Source organism: Melospiza georgiana, chromosome 3 (genome assembly GCF_028018845.1).
Source record: "Melospiza georgiana isolate bMelGeo1 chromosome 3, bMelGeo1.pri, whole genome shotgun sequence".
NCBI lineage: Eukaryota > Metazoa > Chordata > Aves > Passeriformes > Passerellidae > Melospiza > Melospiza georgiana.
Window position 1 is genome coordinate 100,980,119 of NC_080432.1, and position 20,957 is coordinate 101,001,075.

General features: G+C 39.1%; 1 protein-coding gene across 1 annotated transcript in view; it reads left to right on the top strand.

The window, feature by feature from the left end:
* The window catches only part of FAM83B (family with sequence similarity 83 member B), a 44,399-nt gene extending 40,861 nt beyond the window's left edge, over positions 1–3,538 (top strand). The window contains exons 4-5 of the mRNA XM_058021292.1: positions 1,183–3,232; positions 3,266–3,538. Coding sequence (XP_057877275.1) covers positions 1,183–3,232; positions 3,266–3,538 — 2,323 coding nt within the window. The remainder of the gene's footprint in view (positions 1–1,182; positions 3,233–3,265) is intronic.
* The last annotated feature ends 17,419 nt before the right edge of the window (positions 3,539–20,957 follow it).

The following is a 20,957-nucleotide window of genomic DNA, read 5'->3' on the forward strand; positions in this document are numbered from 1 at the left end:
TCTGTGAGAATGGGATAGGTTTTCTCATTCCAGTTTGGAAAAACAACACTGCTTGAACATCTTCACCACAGGGGCTGGAATCATCAATTTCTGTAGAAATTGGGCCTTCTTGGTAAAAGAATCTAGTGATTTGTAACAGGAAAAACAAGTCTTTCTGAACTCTGTCATTTAACTCAATTTAAAGTTCAGAGTTTTTTTTCCAATATTATATATTATTCTTAATTGTGAGAATTAATAAGAGAAGAACTTAGGCAGCATGATTTGATTTAATCTTGATACACTTCCTGAAAAATACAAAAACATCAAAAAAATCAGTAAGCTATTTTTGTGTACAAAACTAACCCATTTTCTAACATCTAAAAGAAAAATGCAAATAAATAAATTCTTTATTTTTTTCCTTTTTTCATGAAAAATAGGATTTCAAAACAATTTTTGTTGTAACCTAGAAATTGTATGTTTTTTGCTCCACGATATTAGTCTTGTTGCAGCATCCTTAATGTACTTGTTAATTTATCTCATTTAGTAGCTGTAAGTTAATTGCAGCTACTTAGCTTTGAGCATGTGTTCAGTCTTTAACAGCACAAAAGAGAAAAAAGCATTATCAAAGCATTATCATTGCAATTAAAAGAAATTTTCATCTCCAATGCAATGTGCATATTAGAAAATGTAAACTTTTTTCAAATTCTGAGCTGGATCTTTTTGAAAATGTTTAGAATTAAGTACTTTCAAAATTGCTGAAGCACTCCTGCATGTTATTTCAAATGTATTTTTTTCACAACGTAATCACACAGTAACATTCTCTGACAGAAGAGGTAATTCAGTGGGTACAGGTTAGTCCTGCCATAGACTTTGTAGAAGTGATTTTTTTCTGTTAGGTATTTGTACTTTACTGTTCTACATTTGTGAATCCTTTTTTAGAATACTTCTTATAAGGGCAATTATAAGGGTAGTTATAGACTCATTCCTGCTCTTGCTGAAATCAGTGGAAAAACTCCATCTGAATTTATCTGATATTAGATTGGACTTCTGAGTCCAAATTACATGAATCATGCCCTCAGCTTATTTATTTAGAAGGTACTTTTACAAACCCAAGGTTTCTGTAAAAGCTTTCTTCTCAAGTAAGACTGGTATAATACTTCAGCTCCAATAACTGTATCTAATGGTCATTTGTTCTTCTTTCAGCTATATGTGGTCATTTGAAAAAACCAACCTCAGCATGGTTCAAGTTATCACAGGACAGCTTGTTGAATCCTTTGATGAAGAGTTCAGGACGCTGTATGCCCGTTCTTCCGTTCCCAGCTCGTTTGCCCCAGAATTAGTGCGCGTGAACAGTCGCAAGACGCTCTGGGATAATGACACATACCAACATTCATTGTCTTCCTTGGCTTCAGTTTCCAGCCAAAGAAACCTTTTTGGTAGGCCAGACAGTGTTTTCAAGGTAGATCCTGTTTGGAAAGCTCGTGGAAGATATGCAGTAAATGAAATAGATAAATACAGCTTGAGAAATCAAGCCTATAATAAGCAGCCATTTAATCCAGCTTTTAATGTTCAAAATCCAATACAGCAGTATCAACCTAGTGAAAAAAATGAGCACTGGAAGAGACATAGTTATGCTGGAGAGAAGCCAGAAAGGACACCTTACCTATTGCTCAACAGAGCTATTAACAGAGGAAACAATCTACCAAATACTTGGAAAATGCCATCTGATAGCCTTAGTATTGTGTCATCATTGCGAGGAGGATATGCAAGTAACTACAATATTCCCCAGCAGAGTTTTGCTGATCAGTTCTCACGACCAAAGGTAAACCTTGCAGAGAGAAATTCAATTGTACGGAGGTCTTTTAATGGGACAGACAATCATATCCGCCATCTGCAGCAGAGGATGCCAACCCTTGAGCACACAACAAAATCATTCCTACGTAACTGGCGAATAAAGTCCTACTTGAATGACCAGTCAGATTGTCCAGTAGAGTCAAATGGGTCAGCCTTGGGTGACAGATACGATAGCTATGACACAACTGAAAATATTAAAGCTCATGCGCTGTACTCTCATTCTCGCTTGCGGTCATCGTTGGTGTTTCAGCCGACTTTACCTGAACAGCAGGAAGTAAGCAGCTGTGCAAGTTCTTCAAATTCAACTATAATTGGGTCAGAGGGAAGTGCAACACCCAAAGGGACATCTAACCATGCTCCAAGTGTGGAAAATGGAGTGGATAATAATTCAGAGGAGCTTAGCACAAACTCACCTCTTAAATTAGATGCACCAGCAGGCCACAGAAGTCAGATTGCAGATGACACAAAACCTAGGGTAAATTCAAATGCAGCTGGAGACTCATCACTATATTTGTACACAACGCTGTGTACAGATAAACATGCAGAAAATTTGAAGAACCTTCAAAATGAAAATATGCTCAAAAGGAGAAGTTTTCCCATGTTTAATTCCAAGTCCGTATTGGATCCTGGTACCAACAAACATGCATCCAATTATGTTTACAGCACATTGACTAGGCACAGACTTAAGCAGCCAGTTAGTCCAAAACTTCCAGAAGACATGCTGAAGAGTGCTAAAAGTTTGCACAGTGTAACCAATCACTCACCACAGGAGGAAAAGGACCTGAAAGGAGAGCTGAAGGGCCCGACTGCTAGCAAGGCAATCTCCATGGCAGCTCTCACTGAAGCTAGCATGGAGGAGTCCAGTAAGGATTGCACATCGAAGAAAGAAAGTAAGAATTCCCCAAGTTTTCTGAAGAAAGGATCCCAGAAACTGCGGTCGCTTCTTAATCTCACACCAGACAAGAAGGAAAACTTGTCAAAAAACAAAGGTCCTGCCTTTTACAGAATGTGTAGTAGTTCTGACACATTGGTTTCTGAAGATGAGAATCAAAAACCAAAGATTTCTGAAAATAAGACAGATTCTTCCCCAAGGAGAAAAAGAAATTCTTCATCAAATTCTCAAGGTAGTTTGAACAGAAGTAAAGAAGATGTCACCGGGAGTCCAACAAAGTCTCCAAAGTCTCCGAAGTCACCGAAATCTCCAAAACCTCCATCTGATGAGAGCAATAAAAAGTGTCCCCTCTTGTGCCCCCTTGAAAGTAAATTCATAGAAACTGCAGGAGATCCATCTACTCCCAGATTTAATACAGAACAGATTCAGTATCAGGATGCAAAGGAGATCTGCACAAATGCTGCTTCCGAAAGCGCTCCTGTTTCTGCTCTCCAAAGAGCAAATTCAGTGGCACCACAGCTGACAGGCTCAAAGCACCAGGAAGAGCTGAGGTCTCGTTTGAGTGAAAGGCGTGTTTACAGTCGCTTTGAGCCGTTCTGTAAGATGGAAAATGCCAGCCAACCTGCAGGAAATGCAGCCAACAGCAGTGCACATCTCTCAGATATCAAAACCAAGACCTTAGGGAATAATTACGGCAGGAGTAATCACATGGTCAGCTACAACTCAGCTGCTTACCACCCACTGCAGCCTAATGAAAACAAGCTGAGAGGATTTATGCAAAAGTTTGGGAACTTCCTACACAAAAACAAGTAATGTTATAATTTTGTTGATTATACTGTAATACAGCAAGACTGGCAAAGCTGGACATAATCTTAACTGGACAAAGACTTGTGGCTAACTTTTGTAGAGTTTACTTGGATTTCTTCTTGGGTCTAGGACATTGGAACGAATGTACATATTTTTAAAAATAATTATTCTAGAATTGTTATACTTCAATCTTCACAGAAATTCTCTGTCCAGAAGATGTTTCAAGGAAGTTGTTTATAGTGTTGATATTGTAAGATTAATTTTATACATTTTCCTGGTGAAGAAAATACATTCTAGTATATTTTAAGATTAATAAACGTGGGGTAAAAAAGATGGGGGATGTTTTTAAACTTCAGATAATATTGTCTCCAAAGATTTGCCCTTCAAAAATAGGATAGCACTAGGAATAGTAAATTGTATTTTTTCAGCATTTATGTACACTTTCAAATGATAAACACAAATGTTAATGCATTGCATGTTACTTATCTTTAATTTTTGGAAACCTCTTTTAGGTTTCATCTTGTTAATAATTTACCTCCTAGCATCTATTGAACTGTTTGGGCAGTAGATGGATCTGTCTTACTTTATTGAATTTTCTGTGTAATATAATATTTTTCTGAAGTATTTGGCATACAGATTTTAAAGTGACCTTAATTTGAGTTTTCACGGACTTGTTTACATGGTTAAACTAGTGTGAATGTAGAATGAACATTAAAAAAACTATTTCTAGAAAAGGTGCCTTGAACATAACCTACAACTAGTTTAAATTTCAGTGTGTTAATCACATTTGTACAGCATGCCAGTATTCTGTAATATCTTCACTAAAAAAGCTTTTTTATTACATTTTTCTATTTGGTGTTAAAAAAAAAATTCTGTGGACTTCCATTTCTCAGGTAAGTTTTTGAGTTTCACATGCAACAGTCTGTTTAAAGTGTTGGCAGATATTTTTGCAACCATGGTCTTTGAGTGTGGGCAGGTATTTTGTGGCTTTAATGGCCTTATGTCAGGATGACTATTACAAGCTTGCAAGGAATTAGGCAGCTAGAAATGAGATTTGTAAAAATCAACACATCAAATGATAGGGCACCTTTCCTAAGACAAAGAAAGTACCAGTGAAGGGTGATAGTAGAAAGTGTTAAATTTCAGTGATTGGGAGGGATTGGGGCACCTAACTGCAGTCTAAGGGACATTTGGTTTATCTGAGCCTCTGTATCATAAAAAATTTCTCAATAATAGCTGACTACAGGTTATTGCTCACAAAAACAGAGGTGTGGTGATGTGTTTGGGCAGCAGCATGGCATTCACTTCTCATCTGCAGTGCACAGCCAGAGCATTCAACTGGCTTATCCTGTCCTGGGTGTGAAGTTCGTGTCTTAGAAGGACTCCATAACCATTTAGCTGTAAGATACTCTGTGACAGTTTTGTTTAACGTTCAAAATTTTTTGAATTTCACCACTGAAAACTTAGAATTCTTATACAGATCTTTCTGTTTCAGGAAAGAGTTTTAGGAGAAAACTTCAGTCTCAGATCTGAAAGGTCCCACAGTGTTCTATGGAGGAGCCCCCCATAAAGGTCTTGGCATCATTCTTTAGAAAGAAATACCAAAAAGGCAAAAATGCACCAGTTAGATGAAGTCAATTTGTCTTATCTACCTGTGGCCATGGGAATAGATTTTAAATGGAAGCCTACTTCCCACTGAGAACCTGCTTGGGTTCCCATGAAGTCCCCATAGTTACTGTCAGTGATTTCAATGAAGCAGTGTCAGCTTTTTATTCAAGCTCTTAGGCACCTTTATTAGGGCTCATACATCATAGCAGTAACTGTTTCATTGTGGGGATGCTAATTATTTATATGACTGACAAAGACTTGCATCTCAATCCTCTGCTGAAAGTTTAGGTCCCTCCATTGCTTGTGATCACAAAAGATTTTACAGATTTCTTGCTGAGCACTTTGTTCATTCCTTGATGAAATGCCATAGTTAGTATTTTTCCCAAAGAAATATTTATATTTAAATATTCTGTCCCAACAGAGGCAACATGTTCAGACCCAAGATAAAGAGTGTCTTAGTTCTCAAGGCATGTTTTCAGCATGGGCACAATGTACTTCCACAGCTGGGCAGACACCAGCAATGCCATACTGTACTTTCTAAAACACTTAATAATTTTTAGCCAGTTGAATATTTGCCCAGGTTAGTACCTGAATTGAAGTGCAGTTGGTGCTAAAAATGGTGAGGTTAGTTTTGGGAAGATCTTTAGTTTTCCTTTGTACTCTAGTGATCTCTGACAAATGCTTGTAGGCAGAACTGTATTTGGGAAGGAAATGAAAGAGGGGGAACAAGGGTCTTGGGGCAAGTTTAGAGGAGCAAGTGCTGTCCATATTGAATAAGCTTTGGGAAGTCTGTACTCATGGAATTTGGAAATATTTACTGTATTTTTCAAAGTACATTGCTAATTAAAGAGTCTTCATAAGGCAGATATTTTACCAAGTCACCTGTTTTTGTAGATATATATACTGCTGTTTTTACCTGCAGAGAAGATTAAGATCCTTCAGTGAAGAGCCTGCTCATAGACTTGATAGTGCAAAAAAAATCTTTGTAGAACTAGCTTTTTTTTTTTCATTTTCAGCTCTCTTCTCAGAATTCCCACATAGGAATGGTCTGTGCTCAGGCTTGATCCGAGGTTAATGAAAATGAATTCCATGGACCTCAGGGGAAGTAGGATCAGACTCTTAATGTACTGACATCACTATTTCAGGAATGTAACAAGACCCAGTGCTGCTTGGGGAGGATAAGGCTCTGCTTGACACCATGGGAAGAGCAGCTTAATGCCCTGCCTGCAGCTACAGCTTTCAAGGTTGGGAGGCACGCTGGGGAGGTCCACAGATACTGCAAGGACCAAGTGTTCATTTGTTCCCTCCAGAACCTGTGTTAGTGGGAAAATGCTCACCCAGTACTGTGTGATGTACTGATGTCTGATGTGATTGCCTCATGTCTCCATGGGAACCCAGTTGCCCATAAAATAAAAAGGAAAATGTTGGTGGCAAAAAAATCCGTATATCAGCAGAGAAAAAGGATGTGCAGATTTCTGGAGGGAAAAGTTGGAATTTGTATTTTTGAACGTCTTTTTTTCCCAAGCTTGTCTTGATATTTCTGCCTTTCCAAAGAGATGCAGTTCATTCAGAGTGTCCTAAATTTGCATTGCATGTTACAAGTTTTACAACCCGCACACACCCAGTGCACTCCCAGTTTTGTAAGTCTGTGAAGTAATAGCTGTTGCCATGCATGAGGGTCATTTGGCCACATGGCTTGGGAGTTGTGAAATCCGTAAGAAATGTCACATCATTCCCGCATTAAATAAAACTCCATTAGCGCTGTCACACGTCTCTGTGAAAGCTGGGCAGAGTTAGGCAGTGCTGAGGGTGCTGAGCTCCCCCAGGAGCACTGCTGGGAGCAGGGGGCGGTGCAGCTGGGACATGTGGGCTCCTCATACAGTGCTCGTTCCATTTGTGTCATAAATAAACTACCCCTGCATACAGTCATAATATACAGTGAATGAATTGCTCCATTTCTTCAGCCTCGTAATAAACAGCTTCTGCTGCCTCTCAGACTGCAGAATTTTTGGTTGTTCTCTTATTAATGACCTTGCACTGCCCTCTTTATTCATGCTAACAAACACGAACTAGATGTGAAGAAAGATTATAAATCAAGAAAAAGTGAGTTGCCGGCTGTCTAATACATGAGGATAGTAGTATTTGTGACAAACCTTGAGAAAAACAAAAAGTTTATCAGGCACTAGATGTTTGTGCATAGGTGAAAAATTACTACTCAAAGACAACAACTGTTTGATCATTTTTCAGCTTTCTGAAATGTATTAAAACATGTTGTGGTTTAGAAGACATCATAAAAAATACTAAAATTTGTTGCAGGACAATGTAAAAATAAAATTTAAATTGACTCTACCAAACTGTATGATAAATACATATGTTTTTTCATTCGTAGCATTATGTGGGGTAAGCTGTACAATCAACAAGTAGCTTTGCCACTGTGTAACGCAGAGAGATCAGTAGGGTTACCAAGGTACTTACTGTAATTTATTCCCCATATCAGTGTTGTATTGCACAGTACAGTATTGGGGTTTTTAGTTTGTTTTCATTTAAGTCAGGAGAGTTAGAGCAGCATAAAGCTGCAGTAGTTCATGGGTAATTGAAGCATGTTCCTCCAATTTTGCCTTCACTTGCACAAGTACGTATTCCATTAGCACCCCGGTGACAAGAGAGGAGACTGCATTGCTCAAAAGACTGTCTTGCCATTTCATTCCTTATTTCAGAGAGGTGCTTACAGATAGATGTCTGGGTACCTTTATTCGGGGTCTGAAATCTTTCACAATTTTCAGCTCTAAGAGTTACAGTTAGGTCTACAATTGTCACATTTCACATTATGCTAAACATGTTGCATGTTCTGAGAATGCTTTTCTGTACTTGTAAACAGGATGGAAGAAAACATTTGCTCTTGGAGAGCTCAGAACAGGGCTCCTTTGCTGTTAAGCTGGTAGTTACGAGTTTGCTTTTGTGATGTTGACTAATTAAGTCATAAAACTTGTGCTGCAGACCCTTTGGGCTCTGTTGCCCTTCTCTGGACACACTCCAGCACCTCAATGTGCTTCTTGTAGTGAGGGGCCCAGAACTGGACACACTGTTCAAAGTGTGGCCTCACCAGTGCCAAGCACAGGGAACAATCATTGTCCTGGTCTTGCTGGCCACGCTGTTGCTGATCCAGCCTGTCCAGATCCCTCTGCAGAGCCTTCCTACTGTCCAGCAGGTCAACACTCCCAGTTAACTTGGTGTCATCTGCAAACTGACTGAGGGTCCATGTGATCTCCTCACACAGATCATCAGTAAAGGTCCTGAGCAGGACTGGCCCCTGCCCTGAGCCCTTGGGAACACCATTGTGCTGGCTGCCAGTGGGAATGGAATCCATCCACCAACAGACCATACAGCCAGTTTTGTACCCAGTGGTCCGTGCACCCATCCAAGCCATCAGCATCCAGTTTCTGCAGGGGAATGCGGTGGGAAATGGTGTCCCTGGCATCCAGATCAGAGTGGACAGGCCTGTAGTTTCCTGCATCCTCCTCTGGTCCTTGTAGATTGACATCACATTTGCTAACTTCCACTCACCTGGGATCTTTCCAGTTAAACAGGACTGCTGAAAATGAAAGGGGCTTGGTGAGCACTTCTGCCTGCTCCCTCAGTGCCCTTGGGTAGATGCAATCCAGCCCCATGGATGTGTGTGTCTAAGTGGTGCATCAGGTATCACATCATTTCCCTGTGGACTTTGGGGTTTCATTCTGCTCCTTATCCCTGTCTTCCAACTCAGGGGGCTGGTACCCAGAGAACAACTGGTCTTACTAGTGAAGAGGCAAAGAAGGCATTAAGTACCTCAGTGTTTTCTTCATCCATTGTGACTATGTTTGCCCGCCCCCCCCCCCCCCCCATCCAAGAGAGAACAGAGATTCTCCTCAACATTCATGTTGCTGATGTGGTTATAGAAGGCTTTTTTATCTTTTTTGTCTTTTCTGGCAGTGGCCAGGTTAAGTTCCAGATGGGCTTTGGCCCCTCTAATTTTCTCCCTGCAAAGCCTCACAATATCCTTGTGGTTGTCCTGAGTTGCCTTTCCCTTTTTCCAAAAGACATAAATAATTTTTTTTTCATATATATCTTTGTGGATTTTTACAAAATATCTCTGTGTTTTTCTGGAGGAGAATGTGGTTTGCTAAAAATTACTTGGCATCCCTTCAGAAGAAGCTTCTATCATGGCTATGCATCTTTCTTTCACCATATGTGTTGAAATATCTAAAAATTCAATGGTTAAGTGCAAAAGATGATAGTTGGAGGCAAAACCAATCATTCTGATGTGTGGGCCATGATACGTGCTTATTTTGAAAATGTTACTTCCATATATAAATACAGCTGGGAAAAAATTGCTTTTTTTCTCTTCAGGACACATGGAATTGATGCCAGTTGAAGTGGAAATATTTGAAAGACTGAGCACCAGTGACAATATTTTATTGTGTTTGAGAAATGAATGCAACTAATCAATTAGCATTCAAACACTGGACTCCTACACGTCTATTGTATGTCTGTTCTTGCCTCATTTAGCAATCAACCTGCTCAAAATTCAAACTATTCCAATGCGGCATTAAAAACATGCTCAGATTTTTAAACTAGGCCATCCCAGTATAAAGCATACCACGCATATGTGTTTTGGTAGATTTTGGTATTAAAACTCTCAGTGCAATCCTACCTGATGTATTGTGGGCAATTGTTGACTAGATACTTCCATCGTTTTGAGTTGTGTCTGATTTTGACCCATGGCAGCACCACATTTAGACTTCATGTTTAATATATGTCTTTCAAATGTCACATGTTCTGGTGTGAAAATATTCTGATTTCAGAGTTTAGATCAATCTTCTTTAAAGCAAAGTATGTGGATCTGTGATGATCCATGAGAAGAGGATATGGATGTGAATTTAAATTACTAAAAAAACAAAGAGACAAAACTAAAAAGAATTTGCAGGTATCTTCACACACAGCAAAGGAAACAAGTAAAATCAGAAGATGAAATCATGAAATCACAAGTGAATATTCATAATGTTTTACCAGTTGAACGTTTTACCAGTTGAAAATGAAAGCTAGTGCACCAACATGGCAGGAAACATAATAATCAGTTGCTCTTTAAATAAAAAAAGCTGAGATACTAATCTAGTAATCTACAAATCTAGTGCAAAAGAAGCGTGAGGGATGCTACAAATACTCAAGACCCAGAATGGATTTTCCTGTGTAATTTTGGGGGGGTGAGGAACATGGGAAAGGAATTCCATCAAGTTGGTTTCAATACTGACAGGTGTAAAGGACTGTGCTGGTTTCATTTAAAACTACTTGATATGTAAATCCTTTTTTCCTAAGATGGAACTCCTGGATTACATAGCAGCTATGTTATGGGTATACTGTGTATGTACAAATACAAACCAAAAATTGCCTTGAAATAATTTATTACCTTTCTTTTTTACCAAATAAAACGTTCTTTTAAAGCTCAGCTCATTTCTGTGTTCATTTTTTCACTGGCTCATACTGTTATTAGCAATTCTCATTTCAAAAGTTTAAACATCTTCAAAAAAATGCAGACATCAAAAATGTTGAGTGAAATGCGAAAAAAATGAGGTTTCAAAGCTATTTTGTGGTAGCATCACTGTTTTCAGAACTGTTGCACCTTCTATGGGACCAAGAGCTCCCAGAAACCACAGAGAAAGGACCAAAGCCAACATCACTAAAATAAAGTAGCTGGAATAAAATATTAGTATAATAATAATGAAAGTAAGTGGGATCAAAAATGTAACGGGGTAAGGTCCACAGTGTTAGTATCCCATGTTTGCTTTCAGAGCTTTCTCTCACTTCCTTGCTGTAATATTTTGGGTTTGTTTGCCTTTCTGTTAATTCTGCCTTGCTAGTAATGTCAGGTTCTATAGTGTTTTCTTTTCCCTCCCAGCTCCAACTTAATTTCCTCTTCCTTATTTAAATAAAACATCCTTCAGAAAATCTGCTTGACTATCTCTTGCATCATACTTGCTACTGGAACAATAATTCCCATCACATGGCTTGTGAGAATTAACTTCTGACAACTCCATGCATGAGTTGTACCATGGGATGGCTCACGAGAAATTGATTTCGAATCCTTAATATTTGCTCAATACCTGTAAAAAAACAGTAGAAAATATAGTAGCCTTTCTGAATAGCTTATGGTCTACATTTAGACTTAATGAAGGAAGGAAATGAAGAGAAAGAGAGGAAGTTTGTGCTTTTTCAGTTGTAAAAGGTTATAAAACACTGAGGTGATTTACCACATACGGGGACTTGGATGGTTGGGGTTGTGGCGTGGTGTCTGCAGGCACCCATGCACACACCTGTATGCATAATACTGAGCCTCCTGCTTGTGCAGGAACTTCTACTTACATTGTAATTTAAGTAAAATCATGCTTCATTTCCACTTTTGTGTGTGGGAACTGGGAAAAGACTGAGTTCAAGTCTTTTCCCAGTTCCCACACACAAAAGTCATTATAATAATTACAGCCTCCTCTCCTTTACTTTGTGTTTTCCTTACTTAGGACAAATGTACCCTGCCAGCAACTCTGTGTGCATCATTCTGAAATGTGTGATCACTAAGTAAATATATAAAAACCAAACCCTTTTTCATTTTTGGGACATATCAATTGAATTGAGAAGGAAGGTATGCGTATATCCTAATGAGGACAAGACAAATGAATGTATGAGTTGGGGATTTCTGGCAGGAAAATACTTGCATGGCAGTTATTATTGAAAGTCAAAATGTGAGAAAACTTTTTTTCTCAAAAATTTTTTGAAAACAAGAATATTTAGAGTTTTGGCAGAATTACTTTATTATCCAATAATTCCTCGTAGCTGAGTAAGAGCTGTCATCCCCTTTTGGCATATGGGAATCCCAAGCTTTACTGCTGCATGCCAGAGTAGCTGTGGCTGCTCCTTGTTTTACTTGCATTTGGCCCCATTGCCTTAAATTTACCAATAATATGGTGACTTGGAGAGTCCATTTCCAACTGTGCAAATTGGGTCTTGTTTAGCACAAGCACATTCCTAAAATCTTGCTAAAAAACTAAAATCTTGGTAAAGTCTGTATCCATAGACTGGACTCAATTGATCTCAGAGGTCTTTTCCAACCTAACTGATTCTGTGATTCTATTAAGTGCCTGTAAAATTGCAGATCTTTGTATATACTAAATGGCCTTTCCCTATGTATCTCAAAAACTACAAACTTTCACGCTGTATTTGTGATACCCAGCTATTTTTATCTTGAAGTAGTGACTAGTAGGACTTGGGGCACTATATTGTGATAGATGTCAGTAAGTAGACAACCCTTAAACAAAGAAAAAAAATAACCATTACTCTGTGTGCAGTGGCCAGTTTCAAATCAGTTAGCCATGGTCTTCACAATTGTTCTGCTCAACTTGCTCATCAAAACAAAAATATCTTTTTGTTTCTAAGGTGGGACAGGCATGTGCCTCTTAAGTCTGTTCAAGCCCGTTTATGCCTACACCAGAGTGATGCAGAGGACTCAGCCTGTAAGTGGATAAATCAATGGGGCAGACAGGCCTTGGAGTCAAGATGTTCTCAGAAACTCCTCGTGTTTGTTTCCCTAACCAAAAACATTACAGCAATCAATGCAGGCCACAGGGAAGCAGGTGGTTACCATGTATTTATTCTTGCAGTTAGCTGGAGAAGTTCCTTAAAGATGTCATGCATGCCTCAAGATTCATATCCTCTGTTCTTCCTTCCAAAAGGAAGGTTTGGGGAAAACTGAAAAAGCTGGAGGAAAAAAGATCTGGGAAGATCAGAAGCCTGTTGGGCAGCAGATTTTTTTCTCATGCTACGTAAAAAGCCTTTAGGAGGACAGCATCTGTCACTGGTTACTTGACAAATAAGTAACTGCTGGGTTTTAGTGACCTCATTGACACCCATCTCGGGCTCATACAGTCCCTGCACTGCAAATTCTTGGTGGTGGGAGGAATATTCTGGAGCCATGCATTGTGTACAGCCTCTTTTCAGCCAGGTAACTCTGCCACTGTCCAAGGGATTGCACCACTGTCCAAGAGGTTGTGTCATCGTCCTTAGATGCTGCAAATGTTCGGGCAGAGATAGGACCACAAATCATGGATCTGGAATAGTATTCTTCTCACTTGCTGGGAAGACATCAGCTGTGAAAGGAAAGCTTGTTTTGTTCTGCAGATTTCAAGAACAGATGTTCCACAAATTAGCTTTTTTTTTTTTTTTTTTTTTTAAACTGAATTTCCTTTTTTTTTCATACACAGTGTGTAGATTTCAAGCAATAAAACTTCTCAAACAATAGAGTGTTGAACTTTAGGAGATTATAAGCAGAATGAAGGTTTTACCTGAAGCATTTTTGTCCTTTTTTATCCCCCCACCCGCACCACAAATGTATCCAGAGAGGAAAAAAACCCCATGAAAATAAGAGTAAACCAGAAGGCATATTTATATCTCATTCTTGCTCATACTTTTTTCCTAACAGGACTTCTGTGCTAGCTATTGGTTTTATGTCTCTGCTGCAAACCTGTCAGCTCAAGTTGCTCCTCTTACACTGCTCCTCAAACCCACATTTCACAGACTTGTGTTTAGCCCTGCTTTCATCTCATCATATTACTTCTTTCACCTCTCTGAGAAAAGCATTATCTATATGGGAATCTATTTTTCCTGAGCAGTATTACTTGTTATAGAGCTAATATTTTAAGGGTTATCTATATTCCATGCATACATTCTCTCATGAGCTTATTTTCCAGCTTGATCAGCTCTTAAGACAAGTATATTCAACAGTGGTCTATAATTCAAAAGAGATTACTTTATCAGTAGATAAAAATTTACAGTCTATAATCTTTAGGTTAACAAAGAATATTTTATTTGGCCAACAAACCAGTAATTTGTTTGGATTACTTTTCAGGTCAATTATTTATAAAAATGTTAATCTCATTACCTTGAGAGTTTAATAATAAATGAAGTTGATAGTTGACAGTTTAAATTCAAACAACATTTACTTCATCTGCATTTCCTTGAGCAAGTATTGTATGTTTCTTTTTTTTCGTAAAGAAACCCTTTTAATTTTTCATTTCCTAAGATCAAAATTATTTTATTAATTATTAGATCTTATTTCTTTAAATTTTAAATAATTCACTCCATTATAATCACTGCCTTGGGTTCCAAAATTATTGAAACCCAACTGACATGACTTTGCAATTTTTATGTACCTTAAGTTTCAGGAAATATACCATTAAGCATATTTTAGCATGTTCCTTCACAAATAATGGAATGCTTTTTCTCTTATTGAGAAACAAGAGCCATTATGCTCTTGAACTATTTAGAAATACTTTTTATGTGGGAGGAAATGTAGGTCAGTACATTTATATCACAAAAATTGTATGCACATCTGTACATCTGTTAATTAAATGCAAAAAAGAATCATAGGGCAGAAAGATATATTAATCTCTCCACTTGCTTAAGGCAATCAAAATGTACATTGGCATATTTTAATTCCCTGCCAGCAGCAAGCCAAATCAGCAGTACTTCAAAGTGACAAAATAAGGTGGCAACCAAAAATCTCATAAAGCCCAGGCTAGCATTTCACTCAGAGCTCTGTGCTCACCTGTGCCTTTAGTCTTTCACACAAATCTCAGATGATTACCAGAGCCAGACCCCACTGTTATTTTCATGAGCAGAGAGCAGAGTTTGCCCGCTCTGAGCAGCAGAGGTGGGCAAAGCCCATGCCAGCAGCGTGCTCAGCACACAGCACAGGGGATTCCTCACCTGGCATTCTCAGCATTTCCCATGAACTCCTGTCCAAATGCTCTGTGTGTATCCCCTAGCCTCCCTATAATTGCTTTTATTTGTTTGAGTGTGAAGCTCAAAACTAGAGGTAGAAGATCTGTATCCTGTTCTGACTCATGCACATTCAGATAAAGCAGTTAGAAAATTGAGTCCCAAAACTTTTTCTCTTGATGCTGATGAGTGACCACACCAGGCTTTAGTGAGATTGCTATTACTGGCAGGGAGGCTGTTTGATAAACTGAAACAATCTTCCTAAATATCACAAAAAGGGAGCAAGCAAAAAAAAAATCTCTCCCATCAATAGTTTTTATGGGGGTTTTTTTGTGAAAGCAGACTGTTGTGGCAGGGAGAAGTGCTGAGAAGGCCAAAGCAGGAACCAGTGGTGTGATTTTTCACTTCTCCACTGGAAAGCACACAAAGTGACACAAAACCATACAAGCAGGAATCTGACCCTGTCAGATGAGTTAACAGCTATTCCTGAAAGCACTTCTGAGAAGTCTCAAGCAGGTCTGCTCTGTGGTGTTTGGTGTCTGATGAAAATTTCACAGATCAAAACCACACAATCATTGTAAAGGACCTGGCCTTCAGTTTTCCCTCATTTCCTGGAAGAAATTTTCTTTTTTTCTCCTCACACTGCTACCCATGCATTCATGGGTCCAGCACAGCATCAGTACCAATGCATAATGATACTGAAGAGAAATATGCAAGATACAGTCAGGTATTTCCAGGTGTAATGAGGCTGCTAAAATATCTGAAGTGCCACAGTTCACAGCCTGCTCAGATAGCCCTGTTCTTTAGCACTGACAAAAGTATACACATGGCTACTGAAGAGAGGACAAAACTGGCATTTAAACCATCCCCAGTTTTTGAGGTTCAGTGTCAATGTACCAGTGTGATAGTAGTCTTCACAGAAGTGATTATATCTTGTGATATTTTTGTACATATAAAATTTATAGAATTAAATAAATAGTCAATACTTAATACTGATTTGTTTGATCTGACAAGGTAGTAAAAAATCCAGAATAAGGTGCATTAATTAATAAACAACTGGTTTTGCAGATGGTTCCTTACTGACCTTCAAGTAAGAACAGTGTTCTTTGAGTTTTACTTTAGCTAGTAATCACTTACAGGAAATAATACTTAGGAAACATGCAATTAATTTGCTTTCAGTATGGTGATGATGCAGGCAGAAAAACAGGTACATAAAACAGCAACCTGATGACAGAGTTTTTTAAACACCTTTTTGGGGTTTTTGTTTGGGGTTTTTTTGTTTGTTTGTTTTTTGTTTTGGGGTTTTTGTTTAGTTTTTTTTTTATTGTTGTTTTTCTTTTGTGTGGTTGGTTGGGGTTTTTTGTTTGGATTTTCTTTTTAATGTACATGATGCATACTCCCTGTATAGATGAAAAACTACAAACCAATCATAAAGTGAAAGTAGCACGAATGATGCATTCTGCTTGCTGTAAAACAGCAATGTATGCATTACTTCCAGCTAATACTAGAGCCCACAGCTGCCACATCTAAACAACCCTAAGGAAATTTCCATGCTGATTTACACCTAAGACAGGGCAGTCCCAAGTCCTGATTTTCAGGATGGGCAATATTTTTAAATTAAGTACTGGACTAGCATATGGGAGATTGAGATTCAGCAGCTCTTACACAGGTTTCTTATGTAGCCAACTAGGATTTGATTTCTAAACACATCATGCAGCCCCATTTTTCTATATTTTGTTTGTCCTCTAAGCTAAAATAAAGAAGCAGCAACAGATACAAGGACCAAAAGGAAGGATTTATTCTTCCAAAAATCAACAGACACCTCTTCTCTTGTCCTGGCCTGTTTTACTACCTGATTGCTCATCTTCATCTGTGGTGCTCCTACAGGGGTAACTCTGGGGAGATACTGGTTCTTCTTCAGCTCCATGCTGACTTCTCTTATCAACTAGGGACACAAAAAGACCAAGGATAGATGGAATAACTTGGTACCTTAAATGCAAAAAATGGAGGAAATTTAACTGAGAAATTTTAAAGGCAGAGATACAGGAAAGATGAGATGACTGTCTCTGTGCCAGGAAGATCTGGGCCCATTAAGGGTGACCAAAGCAGAATTCAAGTGTCAGAAGACAGTTTATGTGTTTGCAGTGACTTTCTAGTCTGGAAGAAACCAGGTTGGCTTTTGAGGCTTAATAACTTAAATCAATGTGAGTAAATTGGGTGTTATGCTGGAGATACTTTAGCTGGGGTAGTTTCTGGTCCATTTTTGCTCCTACTGTATGTAGTAACCACACTGTAAAAGGAAAAGAAACAAAAACAAAGGCGAAACAAAAACAAAGGCAAAACAAGAACAAAAGCAAAACGAAACAGATTAAAAAACCCCATCCAAACAAGAAGACCCAAAAAAATCCCCAAAAAACCAAATGCTCTTCCATTTACCTTTCTGCATCATACCAGGGGCAAAATACATCTCCTGTGTCCATGGTACAGTTGGTGGCTGCACTCTCATATCTTTTCTGTCTAGACAGTAAGAAATACTAAATTGCCTCTTAATGCATCTCTTTTTAAAATTTCTGAGTTATTATAACCTTCAGGACAGAGTGATGAGAAAGTTTCTCCTGCTTCTTCACTAGGTGAAACTGCTTCTATAACTTACAGCTCGGTTTATTTGAATAGGTTGAGTGTAAATTTACAGGTTTATGAAAAAAAGATGGAAACATCTCTGCTGTGTAAATATCTTTAACATTGGTCATTGCAATCTGCAGCACTTGCAGCAGTATAACTAATAAATATCTGTGGATTTCTGGAATTTTTACTAAGAATGTATGTACATGGCTTGTTCTGCAATAATTGTATTTGTTTCAATGGTGCTCTTAAACGAAAATGCTTGATTTCGATTTGAAAAATGTACTGTGGCAACAAAACAATAATTCTAAGTTTGCTGCTTTTTAAGGTAACATTACTTAACAATTGTAGAATTAATTCCACTCTGTTGATCGTTTTTTTTCTCACAATTTTCTGCCAAAGTGGAAAAATGAGCTGACAAGTGCTAGGCATCTGTGTTTCTGCTTCTCCTCATGGCACTGAGAGCAAAGCCAGTGTGCTATGGGGAAAGGAAGTCTGCTGGTGATTCCCATGGAATGGAGAAGGATGTTGGGGGCTACTGGGCCCACCACTCAGAAGGGAGGGTAGAAGATGTAAAATTAATCCCCAAGTCTCTGTCAGTAGTTCCCAATGTTTTAAGGAGGATTTTGTTCCTCATTGCTGCTTCTCAGTTTCATTTTGCCCCTTCAGAGTGAGCTATTTTTATGAATTTTTAGACTTAAAAGTATTTATAAAAACTTTTCCAAAGCAGCTTGACTACTGCATTGAGTCATTCTGGAAGTGGAAATTTCAGACAGACCAGTTCAAAAAGGAACATTTCCTTTCAAAGAAGAGTGTACAAAAGGGCAAACATAAACAACAGTCAAAAGTAATTGACTGGAATGACTTATCTTGAAATGGCTCCATCTCTCTTGTGTTGTTCTGTCTCTGTGTTGTTGTGTTGTTCTGGGATATTTTACAGCAGCTGACTTTGTGCGGCTGCCCAGCATCACTGAGCTCTGCTGAAGCTTCGGAAGCTGCCTGGAGAGCAGCAGTACAGTGAGGTTGGTGTGTCCCAGATCTCTCCCTCAGCCCCAGCGCCGGGCACTCCCTGGGTCCCACAGGAGTCACAAAGGAGCTGGGCAGCGTGGCTGGAGGGAAACTCAGCTGCCCCCTGCCCTGCTGCTGGGAGCCTGAAACTGCTGCTGCCAATGGAGCTGCTGCTGTTCTTCCACCCGGCAATCTTTCTTCCTTGAGGGAGGATCCTAGGGGATGCACGGGTTATTTAGGTTATTAATTGTAACCTTTGGGTTTAATGTGCAAGCTGCACTGTGCACTTCATGACTCTGTTGGAGCATCTGCAGACCATGTCTATGTAAGCCACCTCTGTGGGATCTTTTTTTAACAGATTCAGTGTTTCCTGATGCAGTTTAGCATTATTCAGCGTTATTCACCTGTGAGTTCCTGTTGCTCCACAAACCATCACAGGTGTTCCACAAAATTATTTCAGACTCTTCCTCCTTCCCACCCCAGAACAGAGGCCACAAATAACCCTCCTTTGTAGTCAGGTACCAAATGAAGCAACATGAGTGAAATCAAATATTAAATGAGAACTTTAAATTTAGACCGTTGTTATGTGTTGAAAAGAACAACTTTTTGTTGGAAGTTTATGAACTAGTCTTTCCTTTTTCTCTGTAAATAGTAGAGAGTCCTTGAACAAAATAACTTGGCTGACAGGCCAGTAAAACAAAATTAATTTGCATTTTGTTTTAGAAACTTCAAAAGCCTTTTTGCACTTTACTGATATTCCAGCCACAATATAGTCCCAAATTGGGCACTTAAAATTTCTTAGCCATATTTTTTTCAAAAGTGTAGCTTGCTAATACCAAATAAGCTAATAATGAGATTTTTCACAAATTTGTGAGTAATGGATAAAACCATCAGAAAATTTCTTTATCATTAGTATTTCTGTAATTGCCAGCTATGATAGCAGCTGCATCAGACTTTGCTTTCTGAAACAGAAGGAAAATATTGCTTCTTTTCAGGTCTGTGTTAAGAACATCATGTGGAAAAATGTGTTGGAATAACTCTTAGGGGGTGTGAAGGATAGGTGTTGTGCTTTTATCCCAAACAGTACTTTTGTTTTCAGTTAGTATCTTATCAATACATCCTCAGAGAAAACTTGCAGTTAGCCCCAGATGCAGTTCCTGTTGATAAGCAACCTCTCCTTAACCTGGTTTTAGGAGAGCCTTGGGGTGCTTCCTTCGCCCATGGCCTCAGAGCAGGGCAAGTCAGGGTGCTCACTCTCACGGGATGGAGACCATCAGCAGCTGAGAACATATTTCTCAATTAAACAAAGCAGAGTGTTGTTGTCTGAAAGCAGTGCAGTCCTTGAGGGAGGCTGCTGTGTTGGTCCCTGGACAGCTGGCCAGGCTCCTGTCTGCAAACCCCAGCCAACTCCCCTCTGCATCCCAGCCCCTCCTCTGGCACAGGGTCGGCCTCTCCCTTTGCTCCCTTTATCTGTTTTAATCACCTGATGCCTTTGAAGTCACTTCAAAGGTCTCCTGTTAAAAATTCATATCCAGTAGATGAAGCTTCCTGTTGTTTTAGGCAGGAAAACTGCCTCAAGTAATTGTCCTGTTGGTGTCTTGATGCTTCATTCAACAGCTGGCTACATTTCCCTGCATCTCCTTGCCTCCCAGCTTTGTGGTTAACCCTTCAGAACCTCTTACAAACAGCAAGCAGGAATGAAGACAAATAGTGAAGACAAAGTATTTTATTGTATTTAAATGTGCAACTATTTTGCCAAGTTTGCCAGGCATTGTTTGTGAATATTGCGTAGTAATGATTATCACAGGATCTGGAGAAAACTGCTTATTTTCCTACTAGCTTTGCATCTGAACCAATCCACTGGCCTTCACAGTGATTTTCTTACATTTCAGTGATGTGAGATTGCACAACAGTTTGTGTGTTTGTTCCTTACAGAGGATTTACTTGCCATTGTGTGGGTCAGGATCACCCACATGGAAATCATTACTCACGGTCATATTCCATAAATATTCCTTTACTGCTGTTAATGTTGTTATTTTGTGTGAAGTTGTAATTATTTCATATTCACAATTAAAATCCTACTCAGTGTTCTCAAGGTATAGCTGTCAAATGTGCAGTGAGGTGGCTTTATAGGACTAAAGCTGAGATGCCTTGGAGCTATCAACTGGTGAGCCTTACCAATACTCCAAAGGACTCAGTAGGGCCAAGAGAAAAATGTCAGGCCTCACACATCTGTTTTGGCCTAGGTAATTTACTAGAAATGGCAAACTGAGGACTTCCTCTGTGTTCCTTCTACTCTCAGCAGTGTCCACTTCTGTTTCAACTTGGTCACCTTCCAGAGTAGGTGTCTGGGGAGGGAGCAGAGCCCAGAGCACCACTGATCTAG